This window comes from Centroberyx affinis, unplaced genomic scaffold, assembly GCF_046629955.1.
Source record: "Centroberyx affinis isolate AG114_WGS23_722 - 3 ecotype Tasmania unplaced genomic scaffold, CSIRO-AGI_Caff_v1 ptg003519l_1, whole genome shotgun sequence".
Taxonomy (NCBI): domain Eukaryota; kingdom Metazoa; phylum Chordata; class Actinopteri; order Beryciformes; family Berycidae; genus Centroberyx; species Centroberyx affinis.
The window spans coordinates 225,404-245,657 of record NW_027281464.1 but is presented as its reverse complement, the minus strand read 5'-3'; the positions used below and the strand labels follow the sequence as shown (position 1 = coordinate 245,657).

The window sequence follows — 20,254 nt, the reverse complement described above, 5'->3', positions numbered from 1 at the left end:
CTGCTCCTCTCCCTTCCCATTCTCCGTCTCTCTATCTGCCTCTGAGCAGAAACACACGGCACATCCTGCCCGACACGACACACTCGCCAAAAGTTCACTTCCTGCTCCTCGGCTCTTCTCCTTCACACCAGCGCTATTCCCAGGACATGCATTAACAGCCATTCATACACTCAAATAGCATAGGGACACACAAACAGACAACCAAACGCTTCCCCCTCTATAGATACACAATCCCTCTCCTGTCCCTCTCTCTCTCTCTCCCTCTCTCTCTCTCTATCTCTCTCTCTCACACACACACACACATTGAGGGGCTTGGGTGAATTTCAAAACCATTCACATCCTAAAGAAATGTTAAGGCACTATCTTTCTCTTTCTTCCTCTGCAGATTTGGAGTGGCAGTGGAAACGTTTTCTGTTGTTTTAACAGCGTGAGGCAAGGAAAGAGGGAGACAGATTTTCATTTAGAGAATGAGAGGGAGGAAAGTGATTTAAATTCCCACGATTGACATCCGCCTGTTACTACATTTCAATTAGCATTAACATGCCTGTGGTCCGAGCTTCTACAACTGCTGCAGTATTGCTGCTGAAAATTCAGATTTCATTTCAGCTATTTTATGTGAGAGAGCTTAACAATACACCCCAAAAACCTTTGGGCCTATTCTGGATTTCAGTCTTCTGCGTACGCTACTGGGAAAAGCTGAAGCATCTGCAGTCCAAAACAAGCTGGCTTCCTCTGTGTTTGTGTGTATGTACAGCCTCAGTCTGAATCTCATCGTCAAAAGTTCACTAACCCCGAGAGGAATGGGTCAAACAACTTGAGGCTGAATTTAATCCTCGCCCAGCAAAGCCACTGTCTGTCTGTTTAGGGAATTATTGATAATATACCATGTCTCGTGGGCAAACAAAGACATCACTAAACAGTTTGCTTATTACCTAGACTTTATGTGTGGTTGGAACAAAAGACGAACACCATCATGCTTACTGAAGTGTGGTTCAGAAATTCACAAACAGCCAGTTAAGATATTACCAAAATGACTTTGCCTTATTTTAACAATGGAATTGGTCAGACCCACACAAGCCTCTTTGAGGACAATACAAATGAAAATGTATACCACATAGTAAAATAAAGACAAAACAAAATGTTAATATCACATGTTATCATCTCTCCACCATAAAACTGTAACAAGAAAAAAATTGTATAAACACAGAAATAACCACAGGTTTAACACAGGACAACTGCCCCGTTAAAAAGAAAACAAACAAAAAACATTAAGTGTTTGTGTGGGCGTGTGTGTGTGTGTGTGTGTGTGTGTGTGTGTGTGTGTGTGTGTGTGTGTGTTATCGTTGTCACTGTTGTTCGTTGGTTTACTAAAGCTTAGCGTCCCCATGCTGGGTTCAGTCCTGAGGTAAGCACCAGTTTCACGTGCGCTGCTTTCAGTTAAAATCAAAATGAAGTAAAGAAAATTATGTGATAGAAAACAACATGTTTGATATGATCAAATGCTACAGAAATGAAGCCCTTAAATTATTGTTACATTTAAAAACAATCCCAAAAGTCAGGCAAATTGTCTCTGTTTTTAAGCTATGTCTAAGCCTTTAAGATTCACTACGTCTATCACAGTGCATTTATGGCTTTAGTCTTCACATTCACCCACTGAGGTTGGCGTTGGCACTATAGTGGTCAGCAACTTCTAATCTGAAACAAGGACCGATAAAAGTGGAAAAAGAAAAGGCCAGCACGCTCTTTGGAATAAACATTTAAAGACAAAAATGTGCCTTCAACCCACAAGCCTTAAGTGCTCTTTTGTTTTCAAGCTGGAGGAACTGCTGGTCAGCCAACACAGAAATATGTCATTCTTGTTTCCTTGTTTGATACCAGCAGGGGAGGGAGGAGGCCAGGCTGGGAGACATTTGCTAGGCTCGGGTATGATGTTAATAAGTGGATCAGAGGGGTAAGATGGCAGGCATGAAATGGGGCATCAGGCCGGCAAGCAGTGTGAATTGTCCGGGAGAAAGTGAGATTTCACAGGGATTACTGAAGCGCAGCAGCTGGGGTGTGCTGTTCACCCGCTGGCTTCCAAGGAGGACCCAGAAACCCATTCTTGTGTTCATATCACTGACAGATTAGCGGCTCACTAACAGTGTGTGTGAGTGTGTGTGTGTGTGTGTGTGTGTGTGTGTGTGTGAAGGGGGGAGAGGGGGGGCTGTAGAGGAGAGCTGTTAAGGCAGTGGCTGTGTATAGCACTCACTTTGGCCTGTCAACAGTAGCGGGGCTCTCAGACAAGAGACTGCATGGGAGGGCAGGTCAAACGCGAGGTCGGACAGCGGTACGGCTCGGCGTCCAACACGGCGCGTGACTACTGCCGGTCATGACAAATCATAAGCCTGCTGTGAATGGAGTAATTACTATCGATAGTGAATGACAGATTTCTGCATAATTAATTCTGACCCGGACCCTGCCTTGGATAGCCTCTCTGCGCTCTTCAGCTGCATCCGCGATTGTAAATATTACACAATGTCAGAGGCAACACCCATGCTTCGTCTACACCGCGGCATGAAGCTACACTCGTGAACAGGGATTAGTGTGTCATCAGTTGGGTATGTGCAATCATGTCCCAGTTATGAGATCACAGGGCTGTGCTTGCTGCTTTTCAATAACAAATTGAAAGCAATGGGATGTTAGTCAAAATGCAAAGGAAGTTTTAGGTTAAAAAAGGGTTACGCACAGAGTGTAAGACTGATTAAGCTACCATTACTGTCACATAATATGAGCCTTGATCTGCACAACTATATGGGGGAGTGGATAACTTACTAACAACTGGGGAGAAAATAAAGCAGAGAAAACTTTACCGAGATGCTGAAGCAATTGCTCTCGTCGTTTAGTCGTTTCCTTGTGACTAGGGAAGCAGGAGCAGGATGGGGAAAAGCTGGAGAATGAGATACACAAATTGTCCAGTACCCCAAAAACAGAACACAAAAAGTCCTCCCATTACTTTAAAGTCCAGAAGAGTTGGCTTATTCTTTTGGTAAAAGTTCCGCTCAGGTCTGGACACAAACCCTGAATCTTGTCCTTATGTGCTTTTTCATTTTTGTACACAGACGATACTTAATAGTACACAGGTTTAGGGTCAGATTGCAACATTTCCTTGCAACAGTTTCTCTTTGGATTTCACCACATACAAAAATAAATAAAAACAATTTCATTTGGGTTTTCAATTTGTTGCTTTGGCTCAATGGCTGGAATAAAAAAAAATGTTTGTTTGCATACACTGTACATAAATACTGCACTGCTTTGAGTGAGTGTTCCTTGGTCACGGAATAGCACAGTGCTCCCTTTTAAAGGAGGACTTTAAAATACATTGGATGCAAAGGAAGGCACTTAAAGTCTACACATTTGTTGTTGTGCATTAGAAGACCAATACCTTTTGGCCTGAGTCTGAGGTGCAGAAGAGATATTGAGTTGAGGTGAATGGTATTAGAATACTGCAAGTTGTGTGTGCACAGACCTATCGCTGGTTGCCATGTATACAGGTCATGTGGTCTTAGCTGGGTGAGTAGCGGTCAATGGTGCGGCCTTCAGAGAGGGGCTGCGGGGGCAGGGCCTGGCCCAGGACATCCATCTTGTCATGGGTGAGGCCCAGGTGCTCTGCGGCCAGTTTGGACAGCGGGTAGAGGCTCTCCATGGCCTTGGCATCGGCCACCAATTGCTGCTGGGCTTGGATTAGAAGCTCGTTGGCCTTTTCCTGCTTCAGCCCCAGGTGCTCTGCTGTGTATTTACTCAGAGGATAGATGCCCTCTGCAAAGTCCAGCTTCAGCTTCCCGTCTGTAGTCAGGCCCCCTGCAGCCCCGCCGCTGCTGTGCATCTTCATGTGGCTAATGAGGTTGCGCTGCTGGGCAAACTTTCCCCCACACACCTGGCACTCGTAGGGCTTCTCCCCGGAGTGGATGCGCATGTGCTCGGTGAGACGGTACTGGCGGGTGAAGCGCATGCCACAGGCGTCACAGGCAAAAGGCTTCAGGCCCAAGTGGCTGCGCATGTGGCGTGTCATGGTGCCGCGCTGCGTGAACTTCTTGCCACAGATGCTGCAGGGGTAAGGCCGTGTCAGCCAGTGGGTCTTCTCATGCTGGCGCAGTGTGGCCGGGTCTTTGTAGGACTTTTCGCAGCTAGAGCAGCGGTAAGGCCGGATCATCTCCCCTATGCCCCCTGCACTCAGGCCCTGGTTGGACTTATTCTCCAGGTGGGACAGATTGTTCAAACTGCTGCTGCTGTTCAGGCTCCCATAACCGTTAGCATTGCTGCTGATGGTTTTGGTGTTGCTGTTATTGCTGTTTCCCATCTCCCCACCAGAGTTGCCGTACAGCTCCTCCTCTGTGTGTGTCTCCACATGTGCGTTGAGCTGCTCAGAGCTGGGGAAACCCTTGTCACAGGGGATGCAGACATACAGATTGTCCCCAAAGCTCTCAGGCTCGTAGGGCATGTGGAATCTCCCCATGGCTCCAGGAGGGGACGGGCGGCCTTCACTGCTGCCTGTCTCCTCACTGCCTGACCCGCTCTTGTCGTCCGCCCCTTCACTCTCCTCCCCGGCCTTGTGGTGGTTGTGATGCTGGTGGTGGCCCTCCTGGTCTCCATTTCCACCCCCCTCCTCGTCATCTTCATCCTCCTCTTCATCTTCAGCTGTGTATGACAGTGGCTCGTGTTTCACCCAGCGGTAGATGTTGCCTATCTCTCTGCCTGCCTCTCCAGCCTCCGTGGGGGTGTCGGGGCTGGGGGGGCATGGGTAGTGGTCGGTGCCCTGGGAGCTTGAGCGATGGAGGTGGGGCAGGTGAGGACCAAGGGATTGGTTGAGATGGGGGAAGGGGGGAGGAGGGAGAGAGCTTGCCTGGTCAGCTGTCTCCATCTTGTCTCCGGGGTAGGCCCTTCCGTTAGTCCCTGTCATGGGACTGGTGCGGCTGCTCAGAGCCCCCTCTCGCTCCTCATCGTTGTGTGGCAGAGTGTGTGCCAGATGGGACTGGGAGGGCGTGTGCTGAGACTGGGAGTTGGGGCTTTTCTTGGAGAGGTCGAGGCCATAGATGGGGGAGCAGTTCCTGTCAGAGTGGGCTGAGCGCAGGCCGAGCTGGGCAGGCAGAGCTGACGGGAACACCTGAGAGCCCGGGTTGGAGGTGGGAGCATACAGCTCCCCGGCGTGAATGGCTAGTGGATGGGGAACTAGCTCCTCTAGTGGTGGTGCACGGGCCGTGTGGCTATTCACAATTCCTCCTGGAGGGCAGGACTGAATAACAGGAGTAGAAACCCTATACCTGCCACCACTCCCTAAACCCATATTATTGGGCCCCATCTTTGCATAGGGCAGAAATGCAGGAGCTGAGCGGGGAGGGTACTTGCCATTTCTCTTCAGCTTCTTCTTGCACAGAGCCACTAAGTCGAGCAGCTGAAGGTAGCTGGCTGCCGCCAAGACAGCGCCTAGATTGGGTTCAGTGGGAGAGGTGGGGTCGCCTTCACTCAGGCGGCCCGTGTAGATGTAGTCCAGAATGACCCGGAAGACCCCTGGACTCACCATCTCGTGGTCAAGGTTAATGAGATTGTCATGGACCACCAGAGATTTCAAGTAGAGGCTGCTGGCAGCCAGAATGTTCTTGTGAGCTCTGAAGAGGGCGTTCTGCACCACAATAATAACATCACACAGGAAGCCTTTGGTGCGCTGGCTGTTGAGCTGCAGGAGGAGATGCCTAGCATGACTTGGAACTTCCATGGCATCCAGCATCGTCTTTAGTCCGCCACCTGCAACAACAGATATCTGTAAACGTCATGGAGCAGTCAGCATTTCAAGCCACAAAAGCATAATCACTCTCATTTTTCTCTGACTGCAAGAATGATTACCTATGCAGTGATCAAAGGAATGCATCAGAAGCTGTAATTTATACCTACATTTGTATCCTGAAGAAAATGTCTTTAGCATATATTTGAGGGGTTTGATTGCAAAAGAAGATATCTATCATTTGAAAAAAAAATCACACCTGCTCCTACTGTATAATTGCTGACACAAAAGTAAAACTCAGTACAGAATATTATAGGAGTTATTAGGTAACAAAAGGCCTTTGCACACAAAATAGTTAGATTTATGAGGATCTCTGCTTTTGAAATATTGAGTAATAAAACCTCAACTAACAATTTTCCTCTGAAATATAAGGATGAGAATACATAGCTTTATGGAATGAAACCATTAATTTTCAGTGGAATACATTTTCCAAGAAAGGATTATGTACAATGACCTTTCAAGATTTCATTTCATTTTTCATTCACAATTACATGTTTGAATTATTCTTGCTATGATCACATGATTCTTATTTCATTTTGCTTTCTTGCGTTCTAAGTAATTTGTAATAGATGCTTTAAGCTAACATTTAAGTAATCATGTTTAATCTGTAGATTCCACCAGAGGGAAAGTGTACAGAGCACAGAATTTATGTGAGGGAAGTGCACACTGAGGCCACTCAATAAAAGTGAACTTTTGCTAAGGGTGAGTGGTTGCAATGGTTTTGTCATTATCAGAAATTCAAGTCTACACGTTCACTTCCTCTGCAGCAATTCTCACAGAGAAAGAACAAATTCTAGTGAAGCACAGATATATGTTTTCTAACTGCTGGCTTCCTGATAAAGTATTCCAGCAGTGGTGTGCAGAGTTTTAAACAAAGCGAGGGTGAATGTTTTGCAAGTATGATGAACAGCAGGTATAAACCTGTGGGGGAAAAGACACATCCAAAAAAAGATAGGTCTTTCAGCTCCCATTCTGCCCAGTCATATAAGGAACACTGAGCGCACAGGATGTAAATCATTGCAAAATTAGGCGGTTCAATAGTTTAACTTGAGATGAGCTCTAGGATTCTAATGTACACACAACACGCACACACACACACACACACACACACACACACACACACTCAGACACACTTATACACACTTAAGTATAAACACTAATGTGTGTATTGTGCAACAAGTCTAACATAAACTATATCAACTCAAATTTTGCATGATGTATTGTTCCAGCAGTCGTATCTGAGGATACTTCACTTATGAGATGAAAGGTTTCAAACTGTCCCTAAGGGCTTCGTCTCACTGATGGGAAACAAGCAACTAAATAAATATATCTGATCGTGGTCTTCCTGACACAAGTTCATCCACTTCTTGTTTATTTCAGCTAGTGTATGCCCTCAGCAAAAAGAATAGGGAAGTAAGACTGCAAACCACCCAATGCATAGGAGGCATTACAAAGGAGTTCTGGAGAATCCCGAACAGCTATGAATGTGTCTCTTGTTGTATAACTCAGCGCTGCTCAAACTGTGTTTTCCTAAAACTCAAGGTCACGCCTTAACACATCAGATTCAGTGGTGCACTTTTATTTTTATGTATGTTCAGCATTAGGCTCAACGGCAAAAGAGTTGTCATCAGTGATGGGTGACTAAAAAACTGGGTAAACTATGACATTCAGTCGGTGATCATCAATATGAAAAAAAAAAGCATTGATTTATTTTTTCTTCTTAACATCCAAACTTACTTTACAACAGTTTGTCTACTCACTGTAATATATACTATGAAATTATGTCATAAAGCACTAAAAAGGTGGTTAAATACAATTGTACAAACAAAAAGGCAGGTAAACTGAGGTGGGTTTTCCCCTCATTACATCGATGGTTGTCATTTAAAGTTTATCTCTTCTGGTGTCTGCTGACTTTGATTACACAATCGTCATATTTTTGCTGTGAATTTCACTATGGGTCTGATCAAAAGTGTTTGGAAATTAACATAATACGTAGGCCAAGTACGTCCCATAGCATACTAAACTTTTGCATTGAGGGGCGTGCAGGTTACTGTAGTGTGCATGGTAACACGCTGGGCACACACACACACACATAAACACACACTCACACACACACACAGTGCACATTCCTCCCTGCAGACGGTCTACAGCGCTGTATTATGTGACACACACAGTTCAATTACGTGACAAAGCATGACAACAAATTAAGGCTATATTCCTTATTCATAAAGGCAGCATTTTTTCAACCCTGCTCACATCCAAGACATCTGACTCCACATGTTTAAGACACACGCTACTAAATTTTATGAAAGCCTTTGTGATACACGAGAAAAATTCAGCGTACAAAGCACCTGTTTGACTGAATTATCTTGAGTTAAAAAAGCAGTATAGCCCGGCTGCTGTGTGTTACTCATCATAACAGAAAGAATCACTTTTATCTCGTTGCTATCAGAATGATTTAGCCTATCTTGGGGATTTCTTGGGCTACTGACAATAAAAAAAAAAAAAAAACTTCTAAAGCAAACTAACCTTTTTAAAATATCTGAGCTCACTTGTTGATGTAAGCTACTGAATACAGTCACAGACCATGGTAATCCATATTTATAAAGCCCTTAATCTAAAAATCATGCATAGGAGGAAGCCAGGAAGCCATCTACGCTTGCAGTGACATTTAGTCTGAGCACGCATCTCTTCTGTCAGCCTGTTACCTATACATAATGTTCCTGTACACACTTACATAGCCTGGACTACATTATGCTTTTGACTTTACAGTAGGCTTGTTTGCTGAGAGAGGATGGTCTGTTATGTTGAACATGCAAAATGTAATAATTTGTCTACACTGCCTCTACAGTATACAGCCGCCTGAAGAAAGCTGCTCTGGTCCCACTGGGCTGGGTGGTTGTTTTCATCTGATAGCCTTCTCTTCTTAACAGCCCATCAATAAGCTGAGGATACTTAGATGACTGCTATGGTATGATGGCGGTGACATAGTTTATGGCAATGACAGTCAGTCACGTTGCATTAGATTAAAATTCATAATTCCTGTTTTGTCTGCGTTGTCACTTTTTGTGGTTTAGGTGAGGCAAGGGACCAGACTTCCTATCTCTCTGCCTTCTGCTTCACTCACATAAACACTGACATCTGCTTAAAACGTTCTGCTGACATTTTATTTTGCTTGATTTCAATTTGTTGCCCATGTTCATGTAGCCTTGTTTATTTTAAGAACCCATTTGACCATGACCATAGACCATGTTCAATTTATGAGCCAACACTGTGGTACAAAGTGAGCCAAAATGAGATTTATAACAAAAATATGTTTACCATTAATGTTTTATATTCTGCCTAATTTATCCAGTGGCATTTTTGGGGAGGGCTCTAGCAGGGGGGGTATACACAGGTTTGAGAAGCTTGTTTAAAAAAAATAAAAATAAAAAAGTTCCACATGCATGAAAAAACACACTGTATATTTTACTTAAACTGTAGCCTGGAGCGGAGACCGAGTAAATCCAAACAAGATAGCAGAGTTTAGTCAGATCAGCACATCAGAGTGAGTCACTTTCCTCTGGAATATCGTCATACTTTTATAAAATACTGTTGGACTTTCTGTTCACTTCAGCATGTGGAATAGACAGCTTTTTCATTCAGAAATCTCGCTGGGAATCAAGTTGGCTGAGCTCATTTTAAACCGTCGCCTATCAGCTATCATATTAACATAATATTATGATCAGCCAGCATTTATCCCGTTGCCAAATATTGAAGTATTTCCTATCGGTCTACCTAATAGGGGTAAAGTCAATTAATCTAGTGTAGTTTTTAAGGCAAATTATTCCAAAGCACCGAGTTTTATATAATTGTTATATAATTCTACACATTTTATATTTTATTTATACAGATAGCCTATGTATCACTTATTTTCAATACATTTTATAACCCTGCGTCTACTCCAACGTAGTCGAGTGATGACACTTTTTTTTTTTCCAAAATTAAACGAATTTTACCTGCAAGAGTCACTTTTTTGTGAGAAACAAGATTTAAGATGTTAGTGATATTTTGATAGGCTATTTAAGAATCGTGTTATTGTCATACCTAGTTGTCTTTACATGTTCAGACGCCGCTTTTTCCAAACAAATCATAAACCCTGCCTGTTGCTGAAGGGACTCGTCCTCTCTGTCCCTAATCTATTTTACTCTTGTCTTCACATAAAGCAAATCACGAGTGAAGCCATCTCTCTGACCTGCAGCGCCTCATCCTTTTTACCTCTCTTTATCTCGGACAAAGCCCCCTAAATCATCTCCAGAAACAGGCCCTCAGAGCTCACTGTGCTTAAAGCAAGGTGTATCACACAGCTGTTTCTTTTAAACAGTACCAGCTCTGCCGTCTATAGACCTGTCAACAATACTGAGAAGCATCTCTTTCATGCACCATATAAAATCTTCGCTTGCGTGGTAAGGTAAAAGGAAACCAGCAATTAAAAAAGAAAAAAACACTAAAATATTCCTATAATATTCCTGTAGGGGCTTTTAGTGCGTCTGTGGTACTAAATAGTGAGTTTATCGTGACCTTATCGTACATAATGGTAATTTATTTTAATCTCATAGGGACTTCAGGGTTTTTCTGTTATAAATGTATAGTATATTTCTAAAATTTATTATAGGACTCCTGGGTATAATTCTTTTTCGTTAGAGGTCGTTGCTCCCTTTCCCTTTAACATAAAACTGAGTTTAAGAAACATAGCCTAAACATTTCCTAAAAGTTCAAGGTGTGACCTGAGAGCAAAAAAAAGGCGCTGCATAAGCTGCATCACATTTTGTAAAGTGAAACAAGCTGTCTTGTTTTGTACCATGACCTTATTTAGTAGAGATCATTATACTGGTTTTGGGCAACATCATATGTGATGTCAATTATCCAACATTTAGGTCGCCTATACACAACACGACTAATCATTGGCACAGGAGTTTTACAGAATAGCTCAGTGATTCATGTATGATAAAATATATATAAAAAAAAAGTGCCGTTCACAATTGACTTGAATTGAAAAAGTAGCTTTCAAAAATAAATAAGCACATCCTTCCTTGTCGGTATGAAAACCAGACTTTACTCTGATATTTAGGGAGGCAAAACATTGCAGGCTATAAAACACGCTCTACCGTTATTTATTTCAATGTTTCAAGAAAAACCTGACAAAAAGGAAAGGCATTGCCTACATTGAACAAGTTACTGACTAAAAAAAAAAATTATATCCTTCTTTCCCTGTTCTTGTCTGGGTGTGTGGAGCATTTGAGCTTACCTGCATGCCCGATGTCTTCTGCCATCCGATCTAAGTCTCCCTTAATGATCATCTCAGCAGTCTCTAGGAGTCATATCTGACGTCTCAACTTTGAACTGCCAGCCTCCAAAAAACCATGCCAGTTTTCCAAGCACGTCTGCCAACTCTTTTTTTATTATTATTAATTGATATGAATTTCTTGTCGCTCCTTACGTCCGTCCTCCCACCCACTTCTCTCTCTCTCTCTCTCTCTCTCTCTCTCTCTCTCTCTGCCCCTCCTCTCCCCTCTTTCTCATCCCCTCCTATAAAAAAAAATACGTGCTTAGACCAGCATCAGTTTCCTCCTATTTTTTTTTTATTCTAGTAATTTCCTTGGCTATTTTTGAGTCGGAGCAATAACGCGCACCGGGATGATAATGGAGCCTCTATGCGCCTTAAGTGTTTTAGCGCCCCGTGTGATGTCAGTCTATAATAAAACTAAAAGGTAAAATCGAGGGCAGGAACTTCAAGTGACCCCGACTTGAACTTCACAACACATCGTCTTAAAGAGACAGGCAGTTATTGTATTTATATATTGTATAGTTGTTGTATATATGTAACCACAAAGCCCACTTAGCCTTTTGAGAAAAGTTTAATAACGGGTTTAATGACGGGTTACATCAAGGGTTCCCAAACCATTTAATGTCCAGGACCTTTAAACAGATACGAGTTAGACCCCCACTGACTCTCTTTTGATCTGATTTTGTCCCCGAGGAACCCCGTGTATCACAGAAGTTTTTTTGTTGTTAGATAGGCTATGATTTCGTAGAGAATTGCACAACTGTTGATATTATAGCTGTGAGGATAACGGTGAAACCCTGTGATCAAAACAGCCATTATTGTAGGCCTACATTGTGTAATTGTACTCATTTTTATTGAGTGAAATAAAAGTAATAGTGAAAAGAAACTCCCACCGACCCACCCGGGACATTTGGAGCCTAAGGGGGGCCCCGGACCCCACTTTGGGAACCATCGAATTAGATAAGGGGGACAACTAAAAGAAGGTAAGATAAACTTCACTTTACAATATGTCACACCCTCTTATCCTCTCTCAAATTGCGAAAAAAATCACAAATTGAGAAAACAACTGTACCCTCTCTCTCTCTCTCTCTCTCTCCCTCTCTCTTTCTCTCTCTCCCTCCCTCCCTCAGGTAAAAACACCTGTTATGAAGTAAAAGGCCGTCACCCATCACCTGCAGATGGAGATTGTTGTTAGCATTACACTGCAGATGGGCAGATAATAGTCTGGAAATGCAAGGCCAACAGGGCCTATTCACATTGAGTAACATGTCTGCCTACATGTTCATCTGAAACTGCTGAAAGTTATTTATATATTTTCATGAGTGAATGTTGAAGACAAAACATTCTTATAAGTAAGAAATAATAGAAGTTAACGCATATGTTAAATTATAGCCTACCACAAAATAACCCCCCCTATAAACACTGTCATGTCTAACGGTTTATTTTATGGATGGGATTGTGCCCTAATATTTTCCTTTAATATATTCAGGATGCAACAGGTCCACATCCTATTCTGTATTAAAATAAAAGATTAAATCATGTATTTTAGATGACTGCTGTCATGGCAGGTTTATTCCCTATTATTTTACGCTGAAAAAAACATTTTCGCGAAGTTGTCGAGTTGTCTTGTGTGATTTGCATATGCCTACATCGACATTAGAAATGCGTTCACAAATGAAAATAAGAATATAACCTAAGTGATATAAGATAGATCTAATAGTATATCAGACCAGGACGCTCAAACCGTATACTGTAGCCACATGGCAGTTTTCAAAACGAAAGCTATACACATTAATGATTAGGCTGGATAATCTCGGCACCATAGCCTACGAAAAGCCGCTGCTCCGGCCGGACGGTGTGTATTCACATGCCTGCGTGGATGGCATCTCACTCCTTCTCCAGTATCAGAAACTTACCTCGGACTCATGTCTGGTGCTCTGGCCGTATGTCTGGTCTCCTTTTCGGGATTCCCTCATTAAAACCTCTGCGCTCTCACCAAAATCCCCTTCTATCAAAACACTCTTCCGCGTAATTTTGCAACCTTCTATCCCGGTTTTTCCCTCTTTCCCTCTCTTCCATACACTCAATTTCTCACGTGTTAACAGGACTATCTGACACTTCAGACTGTGTTGGGGTCCGGTCGGACCAAACTTGCCTGCGGAGACGATACGCACACAGCGACACCCAATGGCGCACTCAGCGGCAACCAGACCTAGTCGTTACAGAGGACAGTGATTGGTGGCAAATAAAAAGGTGGGTAAACTATGACCTCCAGTTTGTGGCCATCTAACATAGCCTACAAACATACATCAATATAAATAAAAATAAATAATGCCTGTACCATTTATAGGCCTACACAAACTGCCTTATAAAGGTTTATGTCAGTCTGAAAAGGTGGGTAAATTCTATTTTGTAAATAAAAGGTGAGTAAACTGACTTTAGATGGGTTTACCTTCAAGTGCATCCCTGAGTACATAAGAAGGTGATAGGTAACCTAAATAAACATAGAATGTGCTTTATGTTTACAAAAACACGTCAAACAATATTGTAGCCTAATAAAATGCATATAAAACTGTAACCTACTATGCTAAATTTTATTCAATTTGATATACCAATTTTCACAGCAATCAGCCGTTTCAGGCCTACAGTCTGTTAACTAGGCTATATGTCACCACCAGCACTTTAGATTGAGGTCTGCTTGATCATTTCAATAGGTAGACCTACTGGCTATGCTTACAAAACAAATTACAAGCATTGCATATGTTATTTTCACAAAAAAAGAAAATTGCAGAAATATTTCCAAAAAATGTTGGGTCTATCTTGCTGCTAATTGGCCTCAGTATTACTTTGATTACTTCTGTACACTTATCAGAATTTTTTAACTCTCAATAATCCCTAATTGTAGCTGTCAGTCTGATGACTGTTGTTATTTCTCTTTCCAACATCAAGTCCTCCCATTGTCTAGCAATCCCAGAGGTGTTAGACTGCAAAATGAAATTGATGTAAGTAATTATTTTACCATCATTGTGGTCGTTAAGAGACAAAAGATGTGATCTAGTGCCGCACTTACCAGACTGAGGCCTATTCATATCTGTTGCTATATAGTCTTTTGATCACAGCAGCAGCTGACAATCTCATGAAGCAGGGTCTTCCTCTTGAAATTATCCAAGTTCAAGATGCTGGTGTTTCATTAAAGTGTTTCAAGCCATCTCCAGACCCTGGTGGAGGGGAGGAAGGTATTGTCTCTCACTTCCAGTTTCCCATGATGAACTGCTGATAACCTCACTGACAGGGGCAGGCAAAGCTGTGCAGGAGAATAGATATGTGTATCTAGGATGTGGCAGCGTGTTTCAATTCATGTTCCAAAAACTGCAACCAGGGAAATACATAGCGATGTCATGTGACGCTTGAAAGGAGGCTCACACATTAGCCTATAGATACCTTGACTTTTTTTCTCTTTTAAGTTACCTACTTTTAAAAACATAATGCTGGTTTGTGGCAAATGTTGATTAGAGAAAAAGGCAAAAAAAAGAAAAGCATTTGATATGGTACAATTTATCAATTATATTAACAAATTGACATCAAGGAGTGTAAAGTTATCTTAGAGCCTGTGATACCGGAGGAAAGAGCAACGATACTGTAGATAGGAACTAATGCTAGTTAGTAAACCTTTTGCCGTGTGTCTCTGGGTACAGCTGTTGTCTTCCCAGACAGACTTTATCTCACTAATCAATCTGCCTCCAGAGGCCTGCGCTGGACATTAAACTTCAGCTTGTCAAAACACAATTTAACATAATCTGGAGTGCAACAAACCTGAAACGCTGAACTTTTAATGAACTGAAAAAGCCTCCAAATTGCTGGTTGTAAGCAATGATTCAATTAAAGCTGTGAGAGCAGAGCTAGAACACATCACAGAGCTGCAGAGCTGCAGAGCTGCAGAGCTGAGCTGTGCATGTCTGCTTCCTCCAGGACCAGCACACTGAGGAACCAGACCTGGAGATAAGGCAGGCTGGGTGCAGCTGAACAGCTAAATCCCTTAACAGTCTGCTGTCACCCTCTAAATCACACACCTTCTCCACCATTTCTCCAAGCTTAAGCGCTGCAGGTTTTACATGTGACACATGTCTTGCAGAGGCTTGGTGGGTTGGATATGGAAGCATAGTGAGGGAGTGAATTCTCTGACTGAGTGTAACCCACTCTTTTTTATTTCAGACATTTGTGAGTAGATATAATGTAGGGTCGCCAGCTCTGTGAGGCTCAAAGCACCTCGTTTCAATTTGCGTTCAGAGTGACTAATATTCCAATTGTGTTATTATTGCTCTGTCACTGTCTGCCAGGTGGGCTGCAGCAGTAAAGCCAGCACAGAGCAGCACCGTACAATATGAGGAAAAGTCTAAAAGTGATCTTAACACCTTGGAGCAGACACCACAACCATCTGAGCCCAATGTCCCACACCTTTCCTATACTCACAGACGGTCTTTTGCTCTCTCTCTCTCTACACTACAAAACTACTCCATCTCTAGTCATTTAGTCTACTATTGAGTCCTAAAATCCTAATTTTCTTAATAATAAGTGAAAAAATCTGCCAGTGGGGTTAGATCATTTCACTTGTTTCTAATGCAAATCAATTTGTTGCATGAATTTTGTAGAGTCAAGTGTCATTTTCTTGATAGTAGTGCAGTGATCTGTCTTATTCTGATTCGGTTTCAAGATATTGACACTAATCTCTAGAAAATCCCTGAAAGAAGTGAAACTGCATTGGAAACAAGTGGAGTTATCTCACCTCATTGACAGAATTTTTCTCTTGGTTTAAGAAAAATAAGATTTGAAGGCTGAATATGAGACTAAATTACTCGTTAAGATGGACGTTTTTTGCAGTGTATCTCTCTCTCTCTCTTTCTGTCTCTCTCTCTCTCTCTCGTTTCTTTCTCATCTTCATCCCTTTCCCCTTTCCCCCATTTCAGCGGACAGGGCCACAGACATCTCCAGATGCTTACTGTCACCGCCCCACCGCACCAGGCACACCCCCTTCAGAGGCATCCCTTCACCACCAAAAATTGAATGGTAGGCTCAACATTTACACACAGGACTCTCTTAATTCATTGTAATGAGCAGTTTTGCGACAGCTTTAGGGGCTAGGCGTGCAAGGCATGTCATTTGAATGAGCCGAGCTGTTGTGTGCATTCGGTCGCTATTCTAGTTCACCCCTCCGCTGGTGATGAGCAATTATCTGGCCATGATTAGAGCCAGATCAGAAATACTTCTGGTTGAGTTTTCATAATAGAGGCAAATGTGTGTGGATGCAGCATAGGGTCATATTTTAGGCTAAAGTATAAATGAAAAAGGCAGAATTTTCATAATAGAGGGAGACGGGTTTGAAAAATTTATTCACACTTCAGGCTGCAGTATAAATGAAAAAAGACTTGAATCACTTATTAAATCTAAGTTTATGGCATCTAAATTCACAGCTGAAATAAATACATTTACATGAAATCCGAGTACCCAAAACAATTTTCACAACAAAATAACTTGTTTGATGACATAGTTGCTTTTGAATGAGAGCAGCTCATGCAATGTACATGGCAACCTCATTCACAAGCGCTGCCTTGTCAGCTTTCTCCCTGCCATCCCCTGCACTCCTGACAGAGGCAGCTAGTGTGGGTATCGACCCCTCTGTTTGTTTGTGTATGCGTGTGTGCGTGTGTGTGTGTGTGTGTGTGTGTGTAAGCGTGTGTGAGTGTGTAGGCCAGTCCAATAGGCGTCTGTGGTGCACATGGCTGTCCGATGCATGGTCTCTGCTCCCTGGTCTCTCCTCATTAGCCTCACACAGTGCAGCCCTTCCCCTCTCGCCCCCTCACCTCCCCCCACCTCCTCCCCTCCTCCCCTCCTACCTTCCACTCACAGTACACATGGGGGGAAGAGCAAAACCTTTTGTTTTCTGTGTCCGACTTGCACCCCATTCCAGCCCTCCTCCTTTTCTCTCCTCTCCTCTCGGCTGACTAAATCTCTTTTCCGGCTTGATACTGCTGAAAACCATATGGTGTGTGACATCATGAGGGCAGGAAGCAGGGAGAGGGAAGGGGAGAGCAGGGGAGAGATTGGCTTGCCAGGTCTCTGTGCAGTGATGTCAGCAGAAAAGCACTCTGGGAGGCCCGTTGGGGGGTGAGAGGGGAGCAGGTTGGAAATTTTCTTTTTTTTTTTCTTTTCTTTCAGATTTCACTCCCACCTGGATAATCAGGGGATAAGGGGGAGAGAGAAGAGCGGTGGAGTACAGCATGAAGGGACAAAGGGGGGTTTTAAGGAGTTTGTGTGGCCTTTTCTTCAGGCAGCTGTCCCTTTAAAATAACGTTTCCACTTTCTGGCTGGTGACACCACGACATGTCCGCATATTGTGCCTGATTTACATTTGCGGGCAGGTGTTGCTGCGAAACATTTCTCCGAAAACGGTCTTGCTGATAATGTGGCTCTACGGCGAGTGCTAGGAAACTCCGTCAGAGGAATTTCAGTCAGTTAGACGTAAGCAAGGTCTGGGCCATCTTTACATATCTTGATCTCTTCCTGTGATACTAAAACCTTCTGCAGATCATCTATCTATCTCTTCCTTTTAGTCACTGGCAGTCCCAATCTGCTCACCAGGCTTTTCGTCTGTCAACCTCCCTCCCTCCTCCTTTCGCTCTCTGGGTGAACTCTTCGGCTTTGTTGTGAGGTCCTGGTCTCCATACCATCACCCCCATTCCATCCAGCTCTCTATCAGCACACACAAAGATACACATAAACACTCATGCACGCACTCAGTTAGTCACTCACACAGTCAGCTTCTATGTCACACACACACACACACACACACACACATAAACACACACACACATGCACTAAAATACCCTTCCCTCTGATTAATGGCAGAGCTGGGGAGTGTGCCAGGCGAGTTCCTAACAGAGTGAAGGCAAAGGACGAGGGGAGAGGAGAGAAGGGGAGGAGAGAGGAGAGGAGAGGAGAGGAGAGGAGAGGAGAGGAGAGGAGAGGAGAAGGAAAGGCTGCTGCAGCTGTGGTTTTGGAGCCTGTCTCTGCACCCCCTTGCTGCCCCCTCTCTCCATCTCCTCTCTGGCTCCTCCAGGGACACACGCCTTGGCCAGGCCCCAGGAACCAGGGAGTCAGGACCAGGCTAAGGGGGAGAAAAAGGGGAACAAGAGAGGGAAGGAAGGATATCACAAAAGAAAGAGAAAAATAAAGCTGACCCAATAGCAATGTACTGTCAAGCAGCACCTACATAAATAGGAGAGTGCAAGATGTGTGTGTGTTTTTATGGGCAAAATGGTACTTAAAACTACAAACCATCATATTTAAAAACACTTGAGCCTGTAAATGTTTTTTTCACTGCTATTTGATTTGAAAAAAAAAAACTAGATGGCACTCAGTAGAGCGCATACCTCCGCCAACGCCATGCAATTGTCATGACGTGCCAGTTCCACATGTCGGATTTTCTCCAAAAGTTAATTTCTTCCATGCCACATTACCAACTTGTTTCACATCAGGAGATGCTCACATTTTCATGACTGGACCTGAAATGGGACATGAGATCTGCCTGTTCTGATTCAAGCCACTTTTAAGCATTTTAGCTGAGCGCCACATGTACAATCAGTCTGTCACTCACTATGTTTGTTCAGCGGCCATTAGGGCTACCCTTCTACCACTGGACCAAGTCTTGGAAAAAATTGCTATGTCGAAACCAGAAATGAGCTCTCCTATTTTTTGATTGATTGATAATGGAGGGTTTGCCTCTTCTTCTGTCTGCTGATAGGCACACAAAGTTTGATGGTGTTACGTGATTCCATTCGGAAGTCCTATATGCCTTTTTGTGAGAAGCCACGCCCCCTTTGGCTAATCAGTATGAAAAGTTAATCAGTTCTTCCTTTCGTTATGACCAACTTCTCCACAAAGTTTTGTGCAAATCAATTCCTTCTAACGTTTTGAGATATCCTGCTAACAGTCGCACAGACAAACAGATGGATTGGGGCAAAAACATAAGCCCCATCCAACTCCGCTGGCAGAGGCAAAAACATCAGTGGTTTCATGTAGCACCAGGCTGCTCCATCACACCAAGAGGTTCACCAGTGGTCTCATAAAACACTCCTTCACTTTTCATGGTTGCTAAGTAGTTCTTTAAAAGGTCTTAAAACTGACCAAAGCAAAGACCAATCAAAGTTGCCCGGTATGTTAGAGAAGGTGTAGGCATCTGCCTTTAACACTGATGACTTCTTCAAAACCTCCTTCAATCCAGTGTGGAGTCTGTATGCTAAAAATAGTAGGACCGTTTTAAATTATGCTGTGTGTTCTCACATGGTTTTATATTGCATCAAAATCCGTTCTCTAATGATTATGTGCAAAAGAACCACTACTTGGTATTCTTAAGGATTGTCATTTTCAGAGCATACATAATGTGAATTTGTGAAAGTGAATGTAGGTTATTTCAAGATGCTAAGTAGGGTCAGCAGTAGCTTAAAGGTAAGACAACTGACTTGTAACCAGAAGTTTGGCAATTTGAATCTCTGTGTGAGTGGAAGGGGAATGAGCAACAATCTCACCTCTCTCAACAACCACTATAGTTGCCCTTGAGCAAAGCACTTGACCCTGCATCGCTGCAGCAGAGTGCTCACCCACCAAAAGCATAACACTGTGGTTACCAGGAAGAATAAACTGGGAAGGAAATGGAAATCTTAGGAAGAAGAAAAATTAAAAGAAGTTGAGATCCCTTACTCTTATTCTGGCAAGGTGGCCAAGACCAGCTTTGACTACTCTTTTTATTCAATCCACTCTTATTTCATGAGAAAGATGTAAAGTGGATTGATATGGAATGATGAGGATGAAAAGAGAACTTGCAGAACGTATAGATGGGTGGGTGGATGAACTTGGTAAGAAAAGAGACAGTGGATGAACACCCTTACGCCACATGTGGCTGGTTCGCTTCTCTTTTGCATTCATGTCACAAAGACTTGTAATAGATTCAGCATTATTGCATATGCATTAATGGTTTCCACCTTATGGAGTTGGAAAATTTCCTTTCAACAGAGAAGATGGAGGGATTTTTCATCGTATGGAGACGTTTCCAGTGAGGG

General features: G+C 43.1%; 1 protein-coding gene across 2 annotated transcripts; it reads right to left on the bottom strand.

Moving 5' to 3' along the window:
• Positions 1–2,841: 2,841 nt before the first annotated feature.
• On the bottom strand, positions 2,842–13,115 carry hic1 (hypermethylated in cancer 1). 2 transcript variants are annotated; one of them, XM_071539789.1, is made up of 2 exons: positions 13,058–13,115; positions 2,842–5,778 (listed from the first exon to the last, which is right to left on the bottom strand). In XM_071539789.1, the coding sequence occupies exon 2, from the start codon at positions 5,759–5,761 to the stop codon at positions 3,542–3,544; it is 2,220 nt and encodes a 739-aa protein (XP_071395890.1). In that variant the 5' UTR covers positions 5,762–5,778; positions 13,058–13,115; the 3' UTR covers positions 2,842–3,541. The 2 variants fall into 2 exon arrangements, with proteins under 2 accessions (XP_071395890.1, XP_071395889.1); XM_071539788.1 differs by lacking the exon at positions 13,058–13,115 and adding an exon at positions 11,103–11,169.
• Positions 13,116–20,254: the final 7,139 nt, after the last annotated feature.